Source organism: Littorina saxatilis, linkage group LG12 (genome assembly GCF_037325665.1).
Source record: "Littorina saxatilis isolate snail1 linkage group LG12, US_GU_Lsax_2.0, whole genome shotgun sequence".
Taxonomy (NCBI): domain Eukaryota; kingdom Metazoa; phylum Mollusca; class Gastropoda; order Littorinimorpha; family Littorinidae; genus Littorina; species Littorina saxatilis.
In genome coordinates, this window is record NC_090256.1 from 15,327,804 (window position 1) to 15,343,883 (window position 16,080).

Sequence of the window (16,080 nt, forward strand, 5' to 3'; positions counted from 1 at the left end):
AGAATTGCCTAGGCTATATGTATAATATGTAATTTATGTCTTGTTAATAATAATAATAATAATAACGATTACTTATATAGCGCGTAAACCTCGTGGTGACGAGCCCAGAGCGCTTTACACTTACACAATCATAATACAAACAAGGAAAGAGAACTAAATCCGAAAAAATTCAAACATGGTCACACACACCCACACACGCACGCACCCACACACGCACGCACACACACACGCACACACACACACACACACACACGCGCGCGCACACACTCACACACACAATCTTTCTTTCGTCATTGTCAATGTTCAGGTAACCCGCAATGTCATTCCATGTACGCATACGTTATTCTAGTACAACACACACAGGCACATACACATCCTCATGAACGCCACACTTTAGTAGATAATACACGTGGCAGCGCCGATGACTCACCGATCATGGGATCTCCTTCAGAGGTCTAACTTAAACATGTGTGTTTTGAGGGCTGTTCTAAAGGCAGATGGTGACTGGGAATCCCTAATGCTCCGGGGGATTTTCTCCCAGACAAGAGGTCCCTGGTACTTGAAGGATCTCTCAAATCCATAGTTAGTTGATTTTCTGTTTCTTTTTGGTTTACTAAGTACATTGGTATCTGTTGCAGAGCGAAGAGAGGAGAGGTTTGAATATTTTGATAACATCTCAGAGAGATAAGCAGGTCCTGTACCATGAAAGAAAGAGAAACAAATGCATGCAATTTTGTATTGTGTACTCGTGAACAGTGGCGTTCGATTTTCTACCGAAGTCCGTGAAAATTATACAGAGAGGTCTCAATTTCGTACAAATTAACCTAGAACTACCATTAAAAGCACTATTTTAATACTCACAGTTTAATCTTCGATACCTTGCAGCCTTGTATGCGCGTTTTTGGGCACCAGCATCGTGGATAAGCTGCTCTAATCTAGCGTTATTTTGTGGTACTCGATTCTCAGTGGGTAAGGTCCCCCGCAGACACCAGATAAGGTCCCCCGCATTTTTGACCAAGCTGCGGGGGATCTTACCCCGTCAAATTTCACTGTTGATCTTTGAACCGATCGTGAGTCTAAACTAAGGTAAGCTTAAACTTAAAAAAGAAGAGCAGTATCCACAAGTAGTTTGACTTTGACCAGCAAAAAGATTTAAGCCCTTCTGTTGACCGTGCTTTGTGTTATTTCATCATTTTTAACGTGGGAGACAGTATTTCTGACTTGTTTTGATGACATTTCTTCTCTTATGTAGTACACGAGAGTGTAAATGGTAAGACAACTAGCTGATCCAATGCAAAATAAAGTACCGAACAGTATGATATAAACTTCAATACTAGAAAGTCTGGTTATCTACTATTTTAAGGCATTAATTTGGAGACACCTACCATGTTGTTCGTCTTGCGGGGGAACGAATTGGGTGTTGTTCCTGCGGTGGAAAAAATTAGGCGTGCCACCATCCACGGCGTGTCACACCGGCAGTCGGAGATTAGAACAAGTCGCGTAAAGCGAAATTAATACAATTAGTAAATGAGTGTGGGCCCTAAAAAATGAAACTGAATGTACTGCATATTTTCCACTAAGACTTCTATTCAATAGGCTGACTGAAACCCCCGGGCCCCGAGACAGCGCCGACATATTGTCTTGGTAACACAAGCAAAATAAACTCGATTTGCATACAACGGGTTTTCATGAGTTTTTTTGTTTTTCTTTTTGGATTTTGGATACGATCAAGAGAACAATACAACCTTTCTTTCAGTGAAAAAAATATTTTAATTGCAACTTTAATGAACAAACTAGTTATTTAATTGTCAAGCTACCGAGCTAAAATGCAATCCTATTGTCCAGCCAGAGTCGAGATTGTTTCACCCAAACGATTTGTTGGAAAGATAAATTGTTTTTGTTTTTGTTTTTGTTTTTTGTGGCCAAATTTATCACTCAAAAAAGTCTATAGTATTAAAATCCATGAAACAAATAAAAGGCATCCACGGATGTATAGCTACATAATTGACCACACTCATTTGGTATAAGCCTACATTCTGACAATTCATTATAAAGAGAGAGAGAGAGAGAGAGAGAGAGAGAGAGAGAGAGAGAGAGAGAGAGAGAGAGAGAGAGAGAGAGAGAGAGAGAGAGAGAGCGAGAGAGAGAGCGAGAGAGATAGAGAGAAAGAGAGAGAGAGAGAGAGAGAGAGAGAGAGAGAGAGAGAGAGAGAGAGAGAGAGAGAGAGAGAGAGAGAGAGAGAGAGAGAGAGAGTGGGGTGGGACAGGGGGTTAATGATGGTGGAGGTAACATTTACAATTTTTTTCTAAAAAAAATTTCTTAAATATTTGTTTTGGAACATTTTAATCAAAAATAAATATTTCTGATCTGCAGTTGCTTTTCGAATATAACAAAAAGAGGCTTTGAAGCCTTGATTTTCTTTTAACTACTTTTGCACTATTTAGCAACCAAAATTATACAATTTAATTCTTTCAACGGAGTTGCATGCATTTTTCGATTTTTAACTCCAAACATGATTTCGTGCTCTGTTAACTTTATCTGTTTATCTAAATGTACCCAAATATAAAATTCAATTTGTTTCCAAAACTCAAGCACCACTGAGCAAAAGAAAAAAAAAGTGTTCTATATAATCAACGCTATTACTACAGTGTGAACAAATATTGTCCTCCACAACTTTCCTTTTACATAACATAATATTTGTGGGGTAAATATTGTGAAGTAATTTCCATTGTAATACTCGTAGTCTTGTTTTTTTTAACCGATTCAAAACTCATCAGCCAATCTTTCTTGAAAAATGAGGTCGTGTAAGTGCATGCCGCCTCAACTTTTGCAAAAAGCCGGGTATGACGTCCTTAAAGACATTTATCGCACAAAATGAAAAAAACACGTTTCCGGGTATTACCCAACTGTCGCATGCCAAGTTTCATTAACATCTGACGGGTATTTATTTCGGAACCGTTGTGCACGCACAGACACACGCACACACACGCACACACACACACACACACACACACACACACACACACACACACACACTCACACACACACACACACACACACACGCACACACACGCACACACACACACACACTCGATCATGTTGTCAAAAACAAAAAACAAATTCCGAGTAGATCAATATAAAGCCGAAGAAAAACTTCATGTGAAAGTATTGATGTTGGGCCCTCTAGCTCAACACGCAGATTCCCCGTTCGAGTTTCATCATTAAGATTTGTTGCAATCTTCCGTGCGCTTCAGCCCTCAGGTACGCTGCGCCTGATTGGTCGGGACCCTACAGAAAGACTGTCACGCTGCGCCTGATTGGCTGAGAGGAATGCCATTGAGCATGGGGCCAAAGAGTACCGGCTGACATCGCACTGAGTGCAAAACCTTAGCCCCACGGAGGATGTATGCTCAGATGCATCTGGGAGTTTTCAACGGTATCCCCCCCCCCCCCCCCCCCCCTGTCCACGTACCCTCTCACCTAGCCTTCAATATAGACTGAGCGTAACAGCGTGAAACAGCTGCCCTTGATGACCTCCAAGGGTTCAACTCAAGTTAATCCATGGACTGTGGACAACAATTCAACAAGGCACTTTTTTGTATTCAAGCAATTCTCTGGCAGCAATAACAGCAGCAGTCAAACACCTGAAGTGGCGAATAACTTGAAGAATGATTGCATGGAGAATAAGACCAACACGTAAAAGTAACACAGACACCTTGACAAACACTAATACCATTTTGTATGCACAGTTGTAAGAAAGCCTGAAATGTATCATTTTTCATGCAGTGAAAAATGATTGATGAGCTCGCCTTCACTGTCTCTGCCCCCCTCCCCCCTCTATCATTTCCGATTACAGATAGATCCACATTTGAGGTCGGGAGATAGATAACATTGTTGAAGGGATCATTACAACAACAACAAAAAGGAAAAAAAATAGCAAAAAACACGAGTTTAAGGGCAAAAGATACGGAGAGGATATATACATACGAAGATACCGTTACATGTGATTATTATATTAAAACGAACAACTGAATCAGGTTCAGAATCCAAGACTGAAAGACTAACTCATGACTCAACGATCAGTTTTACTGTCCTTATAATAACAAGTAAAATTTCATATTAGAACATAGTACGGAATAGCGCCTAGCGACCATTTAGAAAATATTCACGCGTCAAGCGGTGTCACGCGGTGCGCTGAAACAGAGAGTCTGCTATCTCTTCCTCCACTCTCCCAACCCAGCTTCGAAATGGTCCATAGACTAGGAAGCACTATTACTATTAGCGACACAAAGACAAAGGGAGCAAGAAGGACTGAACTCAGTGGTGGGTGTTCCTGATTGGGATTGACGATATAGCTTACCCTATCTCAGTCTCAGTCACTGATAGAGAGAAGGTGCGCCAGTGAAAAGGAAGAGGAACTGAGAGCTGTGAGAAACCAACCCCTCCTTCACCCCCCCTCCCCTCCTTCCCCCATGAAGCTAATGAGAAGATCCCCCGACGCGTATAACGAGCACACGCTAGTCCCACACATTCACCGTGTTGCTAACGAGCTGCTGTTCTGGCTCCACATTTCACACGGTCCCCGCGCGACACCCAACACGGTGTTCACAGATCTGCTCACTGGCGAACCCAACACGGTGTTCACACACACTAACAGATCTGCTCAATGGCAAACCTAACACCGTGTTCACACACTTACAAACGTGGACATTGGACACGACATACGTATGCTTTAAAGCTAAGGGGTAATGATAAGGGGGCACAAATCAGCTCCAGTCCATCCTTGACTCAGGGCCGGACCAAATGAGTTGTAAGGGGGGGGGGGGGGGTTCCTCCTTTTTTGGGGGGGCAAATCAGCGAAGTGGCGAAGCCACAAGCCCGCGCCTGCAAAGCAGGCGCGCGAACTAGGGGGGTCCGGGGGCATGTTCCCCCGGAAATTTTTTGAAAAACAGTGAAAATCTGTGCAATCTGGTGCATTCTGGGCCTTGTTTTGAGGGTTAAGAGCAGCATTGTTTTGGTGCTAAAAAACCCCACTCAAAGCAAGGTACATGCTTTTTCCAGGGGTGGGGTTCCGGAACCCCTGGAACCCCCCCCCCCCTGGGTCCGGCCCTGTTGACTTCCATGGATAATGTAAAACAGTGTACGGTTGTTGGTGAATAAATCTGTATTGTTATAAATCTGCCATCGGAAGCGTTAGGCGTAAGATGTTAAGCCGCCTCACAAGATGAACTCAGCAAACATACAGTTGGCTTTCTGTCTGTGTAGTCAGGGTAGGTAGGGATATTTTGGTTCAGATTCTTCCAAAAGCACCATATTTGGCCCAGAGGTCGCCCATGCCATACTGTTTCCATTTTTGCCGACTGCCAAGACGGGCGCCCCATGGGGACGCCATATTGGCAAAATCCAATATGGCCGCCGTCCGGGTTACATATTGATCACAGGTAAAAAAAACTAAAAATGCTAGAATCATAAATGATATCACAATTTAGGGTTTTTTGGGGTCAGGGAATCCGATTCAGATGTTATTTCAATGATCTGAGGTCAAAATCCAATATGGCCGCCATCCGGGTTACATATCGATCACAGGTAAAAAAAATAAAAGTGCTAGAATCATGATTGATACCACATTTTAGAGGTTTCCGGGGTCGGGGAATCCGATTCAGACGTTATTTCAATGATCTGAAGTCAAGTTTACCCTTCAAGGTCACAAAAAGGTGCTATTGGAAGAATCTGAACCAAAATATCCCAAACACCTCTAATTATACCAAAAAATCAATGATTATTCAGGAACAATTTTAATTCAAATAGTTCGGAGACATCTGTAGTGGCAAGACACTTTTTGCCGCTGTGTGCATTCAATACAGGATTATTATTACTATGCATATGTTCTGGCTGGCACTCTATGATTCCAGCAAGTCCTACTGGTCATCACCACCGTTATTAACACACCCGCCTTTGCATTTGCAGTGCTAGAGGACCGTCACATTTTCAGAGGACCGTGCATCGGACACTAACGCTGTTGCATTTGCACTCTATGATTCCAGTAACAAGTCCTACTGGTCATCACCACCGTTATTAACACACCCGCCTTCGCATTTGCAGAGGACCGTGCATCGGACACCGGCGCGGTTGCATTTGCACCTTCCCGTGCATGCCTTGAGGCAGCCACATTGCAAGAGAATGGCACATGCCAATGAAGCGTCGCTTAGAGTGGTCCATAGTGGTTGCCAGGTATTGGTGCCATCTTTGTGCCAGCCCCACTCACTGAAGTCAGGAATTTCCTGCTGGATTGAGGTGGCCTGACCCCAGTAGAAACTCGCCTGTAGTAGCGCTCGCTTTACATGCTGGAACAGTGCGGCTTGGGTAGGTGGAAGCTTTTCCAGCAGTTTGCATCCAGTGGAGAAGAGTTGATATCTGGCCGTGTTGACATCAGCTGCACTGCACCCCTTGCTGTACATGACTATGACAAAGCGTTCGAGGCGCTGCATATGCCTTTATTTCCCTGTGAAAACTCAGCCCATTCAGGTAGGAAGTTGAGAAGGTGATCCTTGAAACGAGTTGAGTGCGGCTCTTTTTTATCTCGGCATGGGTGACCTTGATCACTCATAAGCTTTTGATACATCTCACGTAGCTCTGAGAGCTTGAATGAAGTGGTGTCCGAATGTTCGATCAGGGCTATAATTTGAGCACATATGATTGTATCGAAGGGCGGAGGTGCAGGACCCACCAAATCACTTCGCTCAGCAGAGGCAGCGGAGTCTCGCAATAGTACATAACAACGATGATGATAATAGGCATCCGCCGCATGTGCATCAGATGCTGTGGTAACCAGTCTGCCAAGTAACTGAAAGTTTTTGTTGGTCTTCGCCCACCTCTTGAGGTTGGCATCTACTACATTGGTTACTACCTTGTGGAGATTAGACTGTTCCACACTCTCACAGATTATACAGCACTTGATGTTGGCCGGAGGCTGAATTTCCACAGATGACCTGAGCTTTTTGGGACTATTCTGTTCGCCAGCTTCTTTGTCTAACTTCTCTCTCGCCCGTTTGACACGAGTACTACTACAATAACTCCTGCAAAGTTTGTGATACGAAGCCTTGTGCGACTTAAGAGTTGCTGCAATGCCTGAGCCATCATTCAACTGACTAATCGTTACATTGATACCATGAGGAAGATCATTGGCATTGATAGCAATGAAATCTTTTAGATCTCTCTCAAGTGATACAAGTCCCTCTTCCTTTGGTGTTTGCAAGGCTTCCTCGGTTTTGTCCGTTTGACAAAGACAGCAGAGTTCCCAATTCATAATGTTGGTAGAAGATTATGTGCTTGACACTTGACACAACAATGTACTACTAGTCCGTTATAATTATGTAGGATCGTCGTCGCAATGAATTTTCATTTCTCATCTTGTTTCACGGCGATAGGATATAGTACAGTAGACTGAGTCGCAGGTTTCGGATCAGCTCCTAAATATGCAAGAAGGGCGTTACCTGAAAAAAAACCCAACTGATTAGCATTTATATTTAGGAAAAGTTTTACACATAAACTTACGATTGTTTCTGTGGTATAGAGAGATATAAAACTTGTGCGTCATACAGCTAATGATGGGACAGGATTTTTGGGATCACGATGAGACACCAATATGACTTTTACAGTGTCGATGAGGGGTAAACTTGACTTCAGATCATTGAAATAACATCTGAATCGGATTCCCCGACCCCGAAAACTTCTAAAATGTGGTATAATTCATGATTCTAGCACTTTTAGTTTTTTTACCTGTGATCGATAAGTAACCCGGATGGCGGCCATATTGAATTTTGACCACAGATCATTGAAATAACATCTGAATCGAATTCCCCGACCCCAAAAAAACCTAAAATGTGATATCATTCATGATTCTAGCCCTTTTAGTTTTTTTACCAGTGAACAATATGTAACCCGGACGGCGGCCATATTGGATTTTGCCAATATGGCGGCCCCATGGGGCGCCCGTCTTGGCAGTCGGCAAAAATGGAAACAGTATGGCATGGGCGACCTCTGGGCCAAATATGGTGCTTTTGGAAGAATCTGAACCAAACAACCCCTATAAATCCCTACCAAACCTGACTAGTGTGTCTGTCTTTCCATCTGTCTGCATACAGCAACTCAGGTGCACATTTGATCACCGTGGTGTGTGTAAACGTGATTGTTAAACGACCCCCTGCCCTCCCCCAACGTCCAACCCAACACACACAAACAAGGGGAAGATGAAGCATAAAGCTGGCTGGCCTGGTGTCTGCCTGCCTGTCCGAGTGTCTGTCCGTCCCTCTGTCCAGGGACCTATATTTAGGTCTATGCTCTGTCCGAGTCTGTCTGTCCGAACCAGGGCCAGGCGAGACCCCTCACAACTGAGATGAACCCAGCGGCGGCCATGAAGCTAGCGTTACGGACTCACATCAGACGGCTGTGTGTGACGCTGTCTGCCATCTCTCAGTCTTTTTAACACCTGTCTAATGTTGTCTGTGACAGTGACTCTGTCTCAGTGTCTAACACCTGCCTAATGTTCTCTGTGACAGTGACTCTGTCTCAGTGTCTAACACATGCTTAATGTTGTCTGTGACAGTACCAGGCGAGGCTCCCCAGAAGGTGTACCCAGCGGCCATGAAGCTAGCGTTACGGACACACATCAGACGCCTGTGTGTGACGCCTCACTGCGCAGAGTCTCTGTTCATCTACCTCAACTCTCCGACGCGCAGTGACGGCTCTGCCCTGCTCTGGGACGTCGACGGCAATGGACTGGTCAGTGTACTTTTTAATGGTGGTGGTGGTGATGATAATGATGACGATGGTGCATCGGGTGGATGATGATGATGATGATGATGATGATGATGATGATGATGATGATGATGATGATGATGATGACGATGATGACGATGACGAAGACAACATGTAGACAGAAGTTAGCTGGTCAGTGGATTGTTTATGGTGGTGGTGGTGGTTTCGGTGATGATGATGATGATGATGATGATGATGATGATGATGATGACGATGGTCACATGTGGACATAGATGGACTGGTCAGTGCACTGTTTGATGTTGAAGATGATGATGAAGATGATAATGATGATGACGATGATATGTGGACATAGATGGACTGGCCAGTGCACTGTTTTTTGAGTCACTTGAGAAAAAGTGACTCTATGTAATCGGTCAGTGTTAGTCTGTCCGGCCGGCCGTCCGGCCGGCCGTCCGTAGACACCACCTTAACGTTGGACTTTTCTCGGAAACTATCAAAGCGATCGGGCTCATATTTTGTTTAGTCGTGACCTCCAATGACCTCTACACTTTAACGATGGTTTCGTTGACCTTTGACCTTTTTCAAGGTCACAGGTCAGCGTCAAAGGAAAAATTAGACATTTTATATCTTTGACAAAGTTCATCGGATGTGATTGAAACTTTGTAGGATTATTCTTTACATCAAAGTATTTACATCTGTAGCCTTTTACGAACGTTATCAGAAAAACAAGGGAGATAACTAGCCTTTTCTGTTCGGCAACACACAACTTAACGTTGGGCTTTTCTCGGAAACTATAAAAGTGACCGGGCTCAAATTTTATGTGAACGTGACTCATTGTGTTGTGAATAGCAATTTCTTCCTGTCCATCTGATGCCTCATATAATATTCAGAACTGCGAAAGTGACTCGATCGAGCGTTTGCTCTTCTTGTTGTTGGTGGTAGTGATGGTAATGCAGATTATAATGATGATGATGACTCTGACATGTGGACAGAGATTGGCAGTAAAGTGGGTTTTTAAAGGTGTTTTATTGGTGGTAATGTTACCCTAAACCAAGATATATTTTTGTTTGGCATAATAAGGATACTTATTGAATGACAATGATTTTTATCAGGCGGACGACCGAGAGCGCTACACAGTGCGGGAGCTGAAGGAGGACCTTGCCCACTGCGCGGCCCGTCACGTGACCCTGGTGGCCGACCAAAGCTTCTCGGGGGAGCTGGTGCACGCGCTGCGACACTCCCCCTCTCATCAGAACCTCATGGTCTTCTCCAGCGGCAAGAGTGGCGAGTACTCCTTCGACGATCAGCTGACCCGCTTCTGGGCCGCCGCCAACCACTCGCACACCTGTTCTGCAGACATTCACACGGTCAGTTCTATACTAGGTGACCACTCACACACCTGTTCTGTAGACATTCACACGGTCAGTTCTATACTAGGTGACCACTCGCACACCTGTTCTGCAGACATTCACATGGTCAGTTCTATACTAGGTGACCACTCGCACACCTGTTCTGTAGACATTCACACGGTCAGTTCTATACTAGGTGACCACTCACACACCTGTTCTGCAGACATTCACATGGTCAGTTCTACTAGGTGATCACTCTCACACCTGTTCTGAAGACATTCACACGGTCAGTTCTATACTAGGTGACCACTCACACACCTGTTCTGTAGACATTCACACGGTACGCGGTGAGTTCTATACTAGGTGACCACTCACACACCTGTTCTGCAGACATTCACACGGTCAGTTCTATACTAGGTGACCACTCACACACCTGTTCTGCAGACATTCACACGGTCAGTTCTACTAGGTGACCACTCACACACCGGTTCTGCAGACATTCACACGGTCAGTTCTACTAGGTGACCACTCACACCTGTTCTACAGACATTCACACGGTCAGTTCTATACTAGGTGACCACTCACACACCTGTTCTGCAGACATTCACATGGTCAGTTCTATACTAGGTGACCACTCGCACACCTGTTCTGTAGACATTCACACGGTCAGTTCTACTAGGTGACCACTCGCACACCTGTTCTGCAGACATTCACACGGTCAGTTCTACTAGGTGACCACTCACACACCGGTTCTACAGACATTCACACGGTCAGTTCTATACTAGGTGACCACTCGCACACCTGTTCTGCAGACATTCACACGGTCAGTTCTATACTAGGTGACCACTCGCACACCTGTTCTGCAGACATTCACACGGTCAGTTCTATACTAGGTGACCACTCACACACCTGTTCTGCAGACATTCACACGGTCAGTTCTATACTAGGTGACCACTCACACACCTGTTCTGCAGACATTCACACGGTCAGTTCTATACTAGGTGACCACTCACACACCTGTTCTACAGACATTCACTCGGTGAGTTCTATACTAGGTGATCACTCACACACCTGTTCTGCAGACATTCACACGGTGAGTTCTATACTAGGTGACTACTCACACACCTGTTCTGCAGACATTCACACGGTCAGTTCTACTAGAGGTGATCACTCACACACCTGTTCTGAAGACATTCACACGGTCAGTTCTATACTAGGTGACCACTCGCACACCTGTTCTGTAGACATTCACACGGTGAGTTCTTTACTAGGTGACCACTCACACACCTGTTCTGCAGACATTCACACGGTGAGTTCTACTAGGTGACCACTCGCACACCTGTTCTGCAGACATTCACACGGTCAGTTCTACTAGGTGACCACTCACACACCGGTTCTGCAGACATTCACACGGTCAGTTCTACTAGGTGACCACTCACACACCTGTTCTGCAGACATTCACACGGTCAGTTCAACTAGGTGACCACTCACACACCTGTTCTACAGACATTCACACGGTCAGTTCTATACTAGGTGACCACTCACACACCTGTTCTACAGACATTCACACGGTCAGTTCTATACTAGGTGACCACTCGCACACCTGTTCTGTAGACAATCACACGGTGAGTTCTATACTAGGTGACCACTCACACACCTGTTCTGCAGACATTCACACGGTCAGTTCTACTAGGTGACCACTCACACACCTGTTCTGCAGACATTCACACGGTGAGTTCTACTAGGTGACCACTCACACACCTGTTCTGCAGACATTCACACGGTGAGTTCTATACTAGGTGACCACTCACACACCTGTTCTACAGACATTCACACGGTCAGTTCTATACTAGGTGACAACTCACACACCTGTTCTGCAGACATTCACACGGTCAGTTCTACTAGGTGACCACTCACACACCTGTTCTGCAGACATTCACACGGTCAGTTCTACTAGGTGACCACTCGCACACCTGTTCTGCAGACATTCACACGGTCAGTTCTACTAGGTGACCACTCACACACCTGTTCTACAGACATTCACACGGTCAGTTCTACTAGGTGACCACTCGTACACCTGTTCTACAGACATTCACACGGTCAGTTCTACTAGGTGACCACTCACACACCTGTTCTACAGACATTCACACGGTCAGTTCTACTAGGTGACCACTCACACACCTGTTCTACAGACATTCACACGGTCAGGTCTATACTAGGTGACCACTCACACACCTGTTCTGCAGACATTCACACGGTCAGTTCTATACTAGGTGACCACTCGCACACCTGTTCTGTAGACATTCACACGGTCAGTTCTACTAGGTGACCACTCACACACCTGTTCTACAGACATTCACACGGTCAGTTCTACTAGGTGACCACTCACACACCTGTTCTGCAGACATTCACACGGTACGCGGTGAGTTCTATACTAGGTGACCACTCACACACCTGTTCTGTAGACATTCACACGGTCAGTTCTACTAGGTGACCACTCACACACCTGTTCTGCAGACATTCGCACGGTCAGTTCTACTAGGTGACCACTCGCACACCTGTTCTGCAGACATTCACACGGTCAGTTCTACTAGGTGACCACTCACACACCTGTTCTGCAGACATTCACACGGTCAGTTCTACTAGGTGACCACTCACACACCGGTTCTGCAGACATTCACACGGTCAGTTCTATACTAGGTGACCACTCACACACCTGTTCTGCAGACATTCACACGGTCAGTTCTACTAGGTGACCACTCGCACACCTGTTCTGCAGACATTCACATGGTCAGTTTGCCGCGGGGGTACACGCTATTTAAATATGGCTGCGTTAAGTTGTAGCGCTTTTCATGTCAGTGTCCGACGAATAACGATGATCACGCGCGCAGGCTATGGAGGCATTGAGGATAGTTGCCCTGTACAGGGATTTCCTCATTATTTTGAAGAATAAGAAGAAGAAGAAGAAGAAGAAGAAGAGGGCACACCAAAAAGCTGCCTTCTTCTGCTACAATATCATCTCTGAATCGGCACCTGCCTATCTTTCTGAACTGGTCTCTCTCTACACTCCCTCTCGCACCCTTCGTTCTTCTGATGATGCTCGACTTCTCTGTCAAGGTCGCTTTAAACGCAAGGCTCATGGCTTCCGCACGTTTTCGTATTATGGACCTCAGTTATGGAATTCACTCCCCTTTCAATTACGTCACTCTCCATCCATTTCATCTTTTAAGTCCAATTTGAAAACTCACTTGTTCCAACAACACTACGGATAGTTCCTTAGTATAGAGTCTGGGGATGTGAGATGTGCATGATGTGTTGTTTGAATCTGACAGTGATTGTATGATTTTTGTATACATGTATTGTTGTCCCGCGCTTTGAACTTTTGATAAGGCGCTTTATAAATGCCCGTTATTATTATTATTATTATTATAAAAGTAGTGACTATGCAAGGCTCTACCGATTCCCCTGCGTGCACGATCATTGTTCGTCGGACGCTGACATGAAAAGCGCTACAAGTTATCACTGCAATTTGACTATGGGGTGGGTAATGTTGGGGAGCGGCTTTGTGGATGGGCACAACTGTTGTGCAGAAATTCACGCGGTGGTTGAGTATGAAGTGGGCGGTCTCCATACCAAGGGACGTAAACGTGTAATGATCCCCCAAAAGAAGAGAAAGCTGCTTCCCTCCCTTTAGTTGGGACGAGCAACCAGGCAGGGAGTCGGTGCACGAATCCTCCTTTCTCCTGTGATGTGCGTTTGGTACCCACACACACACACACACGCACACACACACTGACACACATACACATACATATCGTACACACACACACACACACACACACACACACACACACATACACATACATACACACACACACACACACACACACACACACACACACACACACACACACACACACATTCCGGCACACACATACACATACACATACACAACCGTCTCGATTCCCAGTTTACCACAATACATTCAAGTTTTGAAAAAAGAAGAAGAAAAAAGAATATATCACGTGCCGTCATTCCATTCTTTTCATACCATCCCGAAGAAGGCAGTTACATGCCGAAATATTGATTTAAACTGACCTAACCTGGTTACTGACTGGTGTGTTTTCTTTTTATTTAGAAGAACAAAGAAGTAAGACAACGAAAGGCTCTGCCACAGGCCGGTGAAGGGGGTGTGCAAAAAGAAAGTAAATGCACATTACATTCAGTGTATGATAGAACTAACATTATTTTCTGAGAAAAAAACAACCAACGCTGTTTACCCATGTCCTCTGTACAGGCGAGCCGCGCAGCGGTCCAGCAGTCCAACCCCAGAATGGGGGAAGGGGAGGAGGGCAGGGTTCGAACCACCATTTTCGGGGCCCCCTGCCACGTGCGACCCCCATTCAGCAACCGTGAGCTGCGACAGAACTACTATGGCTGTCAGAACCTGCCCACCGCCGTCTGGCTCCGTGAGATCCTCAGGGCTTCTGATGCTGCTTTCCTCCACAGCGGCAACGACGACGACGAAGACGATGATGATGATGATGATGATGATGATGATGATGATGATGATGATGATGATGATGATGATGACGGAGGGTCGCAGTGAGGGGTGAACTGCGAGAGAACCTCAGGGCCTCATATGCTGCTTTCCTCCACAACGACAACGACTGAAGACGATAATGACGATGACTATGACGATGGAGGTTCCAAGCAAGGGCTGACCAATGAACGATTCAGTTTACTCCCAACATTCGTCGCGATATAACCTTCGTGGTTGAAAACGACGTTAAACACCAAATAAAGAAAGAAACTCCCAACATAAAAGACAGGACTGAAGCGTGATAGACCAAAAGCGAGTGGTCAACTTTTATACCTCGTTGTGTGTTGTTGTGAGTCGGTGGAAGCTGAGTAGGTGTGGTGATATATAATCTGTGTTTCTCAGTGTTAGTGTAGAAAGCAAGTATTGTGTTCAACAACCTTAGTGTGTTTCTTTACACATAAACAGGCGAAGCGTTGTGTGTCAGTGTAATACTGTACAATGTACAGATGTATAGAAGAAGACAAATGTACGCTTTATCCGTGGATGTTGTTTTATTCCTCAGAAGAAAAGATGTTTTTACGTTTTATGTAAAACCCTTCTTCACAATTACCAACGTCAGAAAGCAATATCGTGTGTATACGTGGAGGGCTGGAAAGTAGGAGGGCGGGGTGAGGGGGGGGGGGGGGGTTGTTGGGGGGGATAGACTGTGACTGTACAAGTGTTTCGTATTGCGTGTTGTAGCCCCCAGCAAAACGTGGTTTTGTACATGAGCATAGCTGTACTGTGTGACACAGTTGCACTACGCACCAGACGTTTTGCACAAGGAAAGCAAACTGTCGGAAAAGGCACGGCAAATAGAAACATCAAACTCTAGAGAGAACTGGTTGGCAGACTGTGTTTACGTGTGAAACAGGAGATCTCATTCCTACAATGTGTACCGAAATCAAACGATTTCTGCACGAGGAAAGCAAAGTGACGAACTGTCACAACATTACAAGAAACATGAAAGCATTAGCACACGAAGCGAAGTGGTTGGCAGACTGTGTTAGTGTGTGAAAATGAAGGATCGTTCCTTACAACAACAATACAAACAACAACATCAACATCAACAACAACAAGCAACAACAAACAACAACAAGCAAACAACAAAAGTGACAAGCAATTAAAAAAAAAAACTTAAGAAAAAACATGGACGCAAGCAAGAACAAGACGATAATGGTCCATATTCAACCAACATTGACTACAATGTTTTATTCAAACCCGATTAAACCACAACTCTAGAACTGTGGGGAACTGTGGAAGACCTGCGCCGAACTTGCCAGTTCATAACATCAGCAGGCCTAACTACTGAAGTGACACAACCGTCGAACGCTGAAGAAGAAGAAACAGCTGATGGAAAGAGAAATGAGT

The 16,080-nt window shown here is 45.1% G+C and overlaps 1 protein-coding gene across 1 annotated transcript in view; it reads left to right on the forward strand.

The window, feature by feature from the left end:
- The window catches only part of LOC138981200 (uncharacterized), a 30,357-nt gene extending 15,621 nt beyond the window's left edge, over window positions 1-14,736 (forward strand). Inside the window, exons 3-5 of the mRNA XM_070354040.1 lie at window positions 8,606-8,781; window positions 9,891-10,145; window positions 14,425-14,736. Of these exons, the coding sequence (XP_070210141.1) occupies window positions 8,606-8,781; window positions 9,891-10,145; window positions 14,425-14,736 (743 nt within the window). The remainder of the gene's footprint in view (window positions 1-8,605; window positions 8,782-9,890; window positions 10,146-14,424) is intronic.
- Window positions 14,737-16,080: the final 1,344 nt, after the last annotated feature.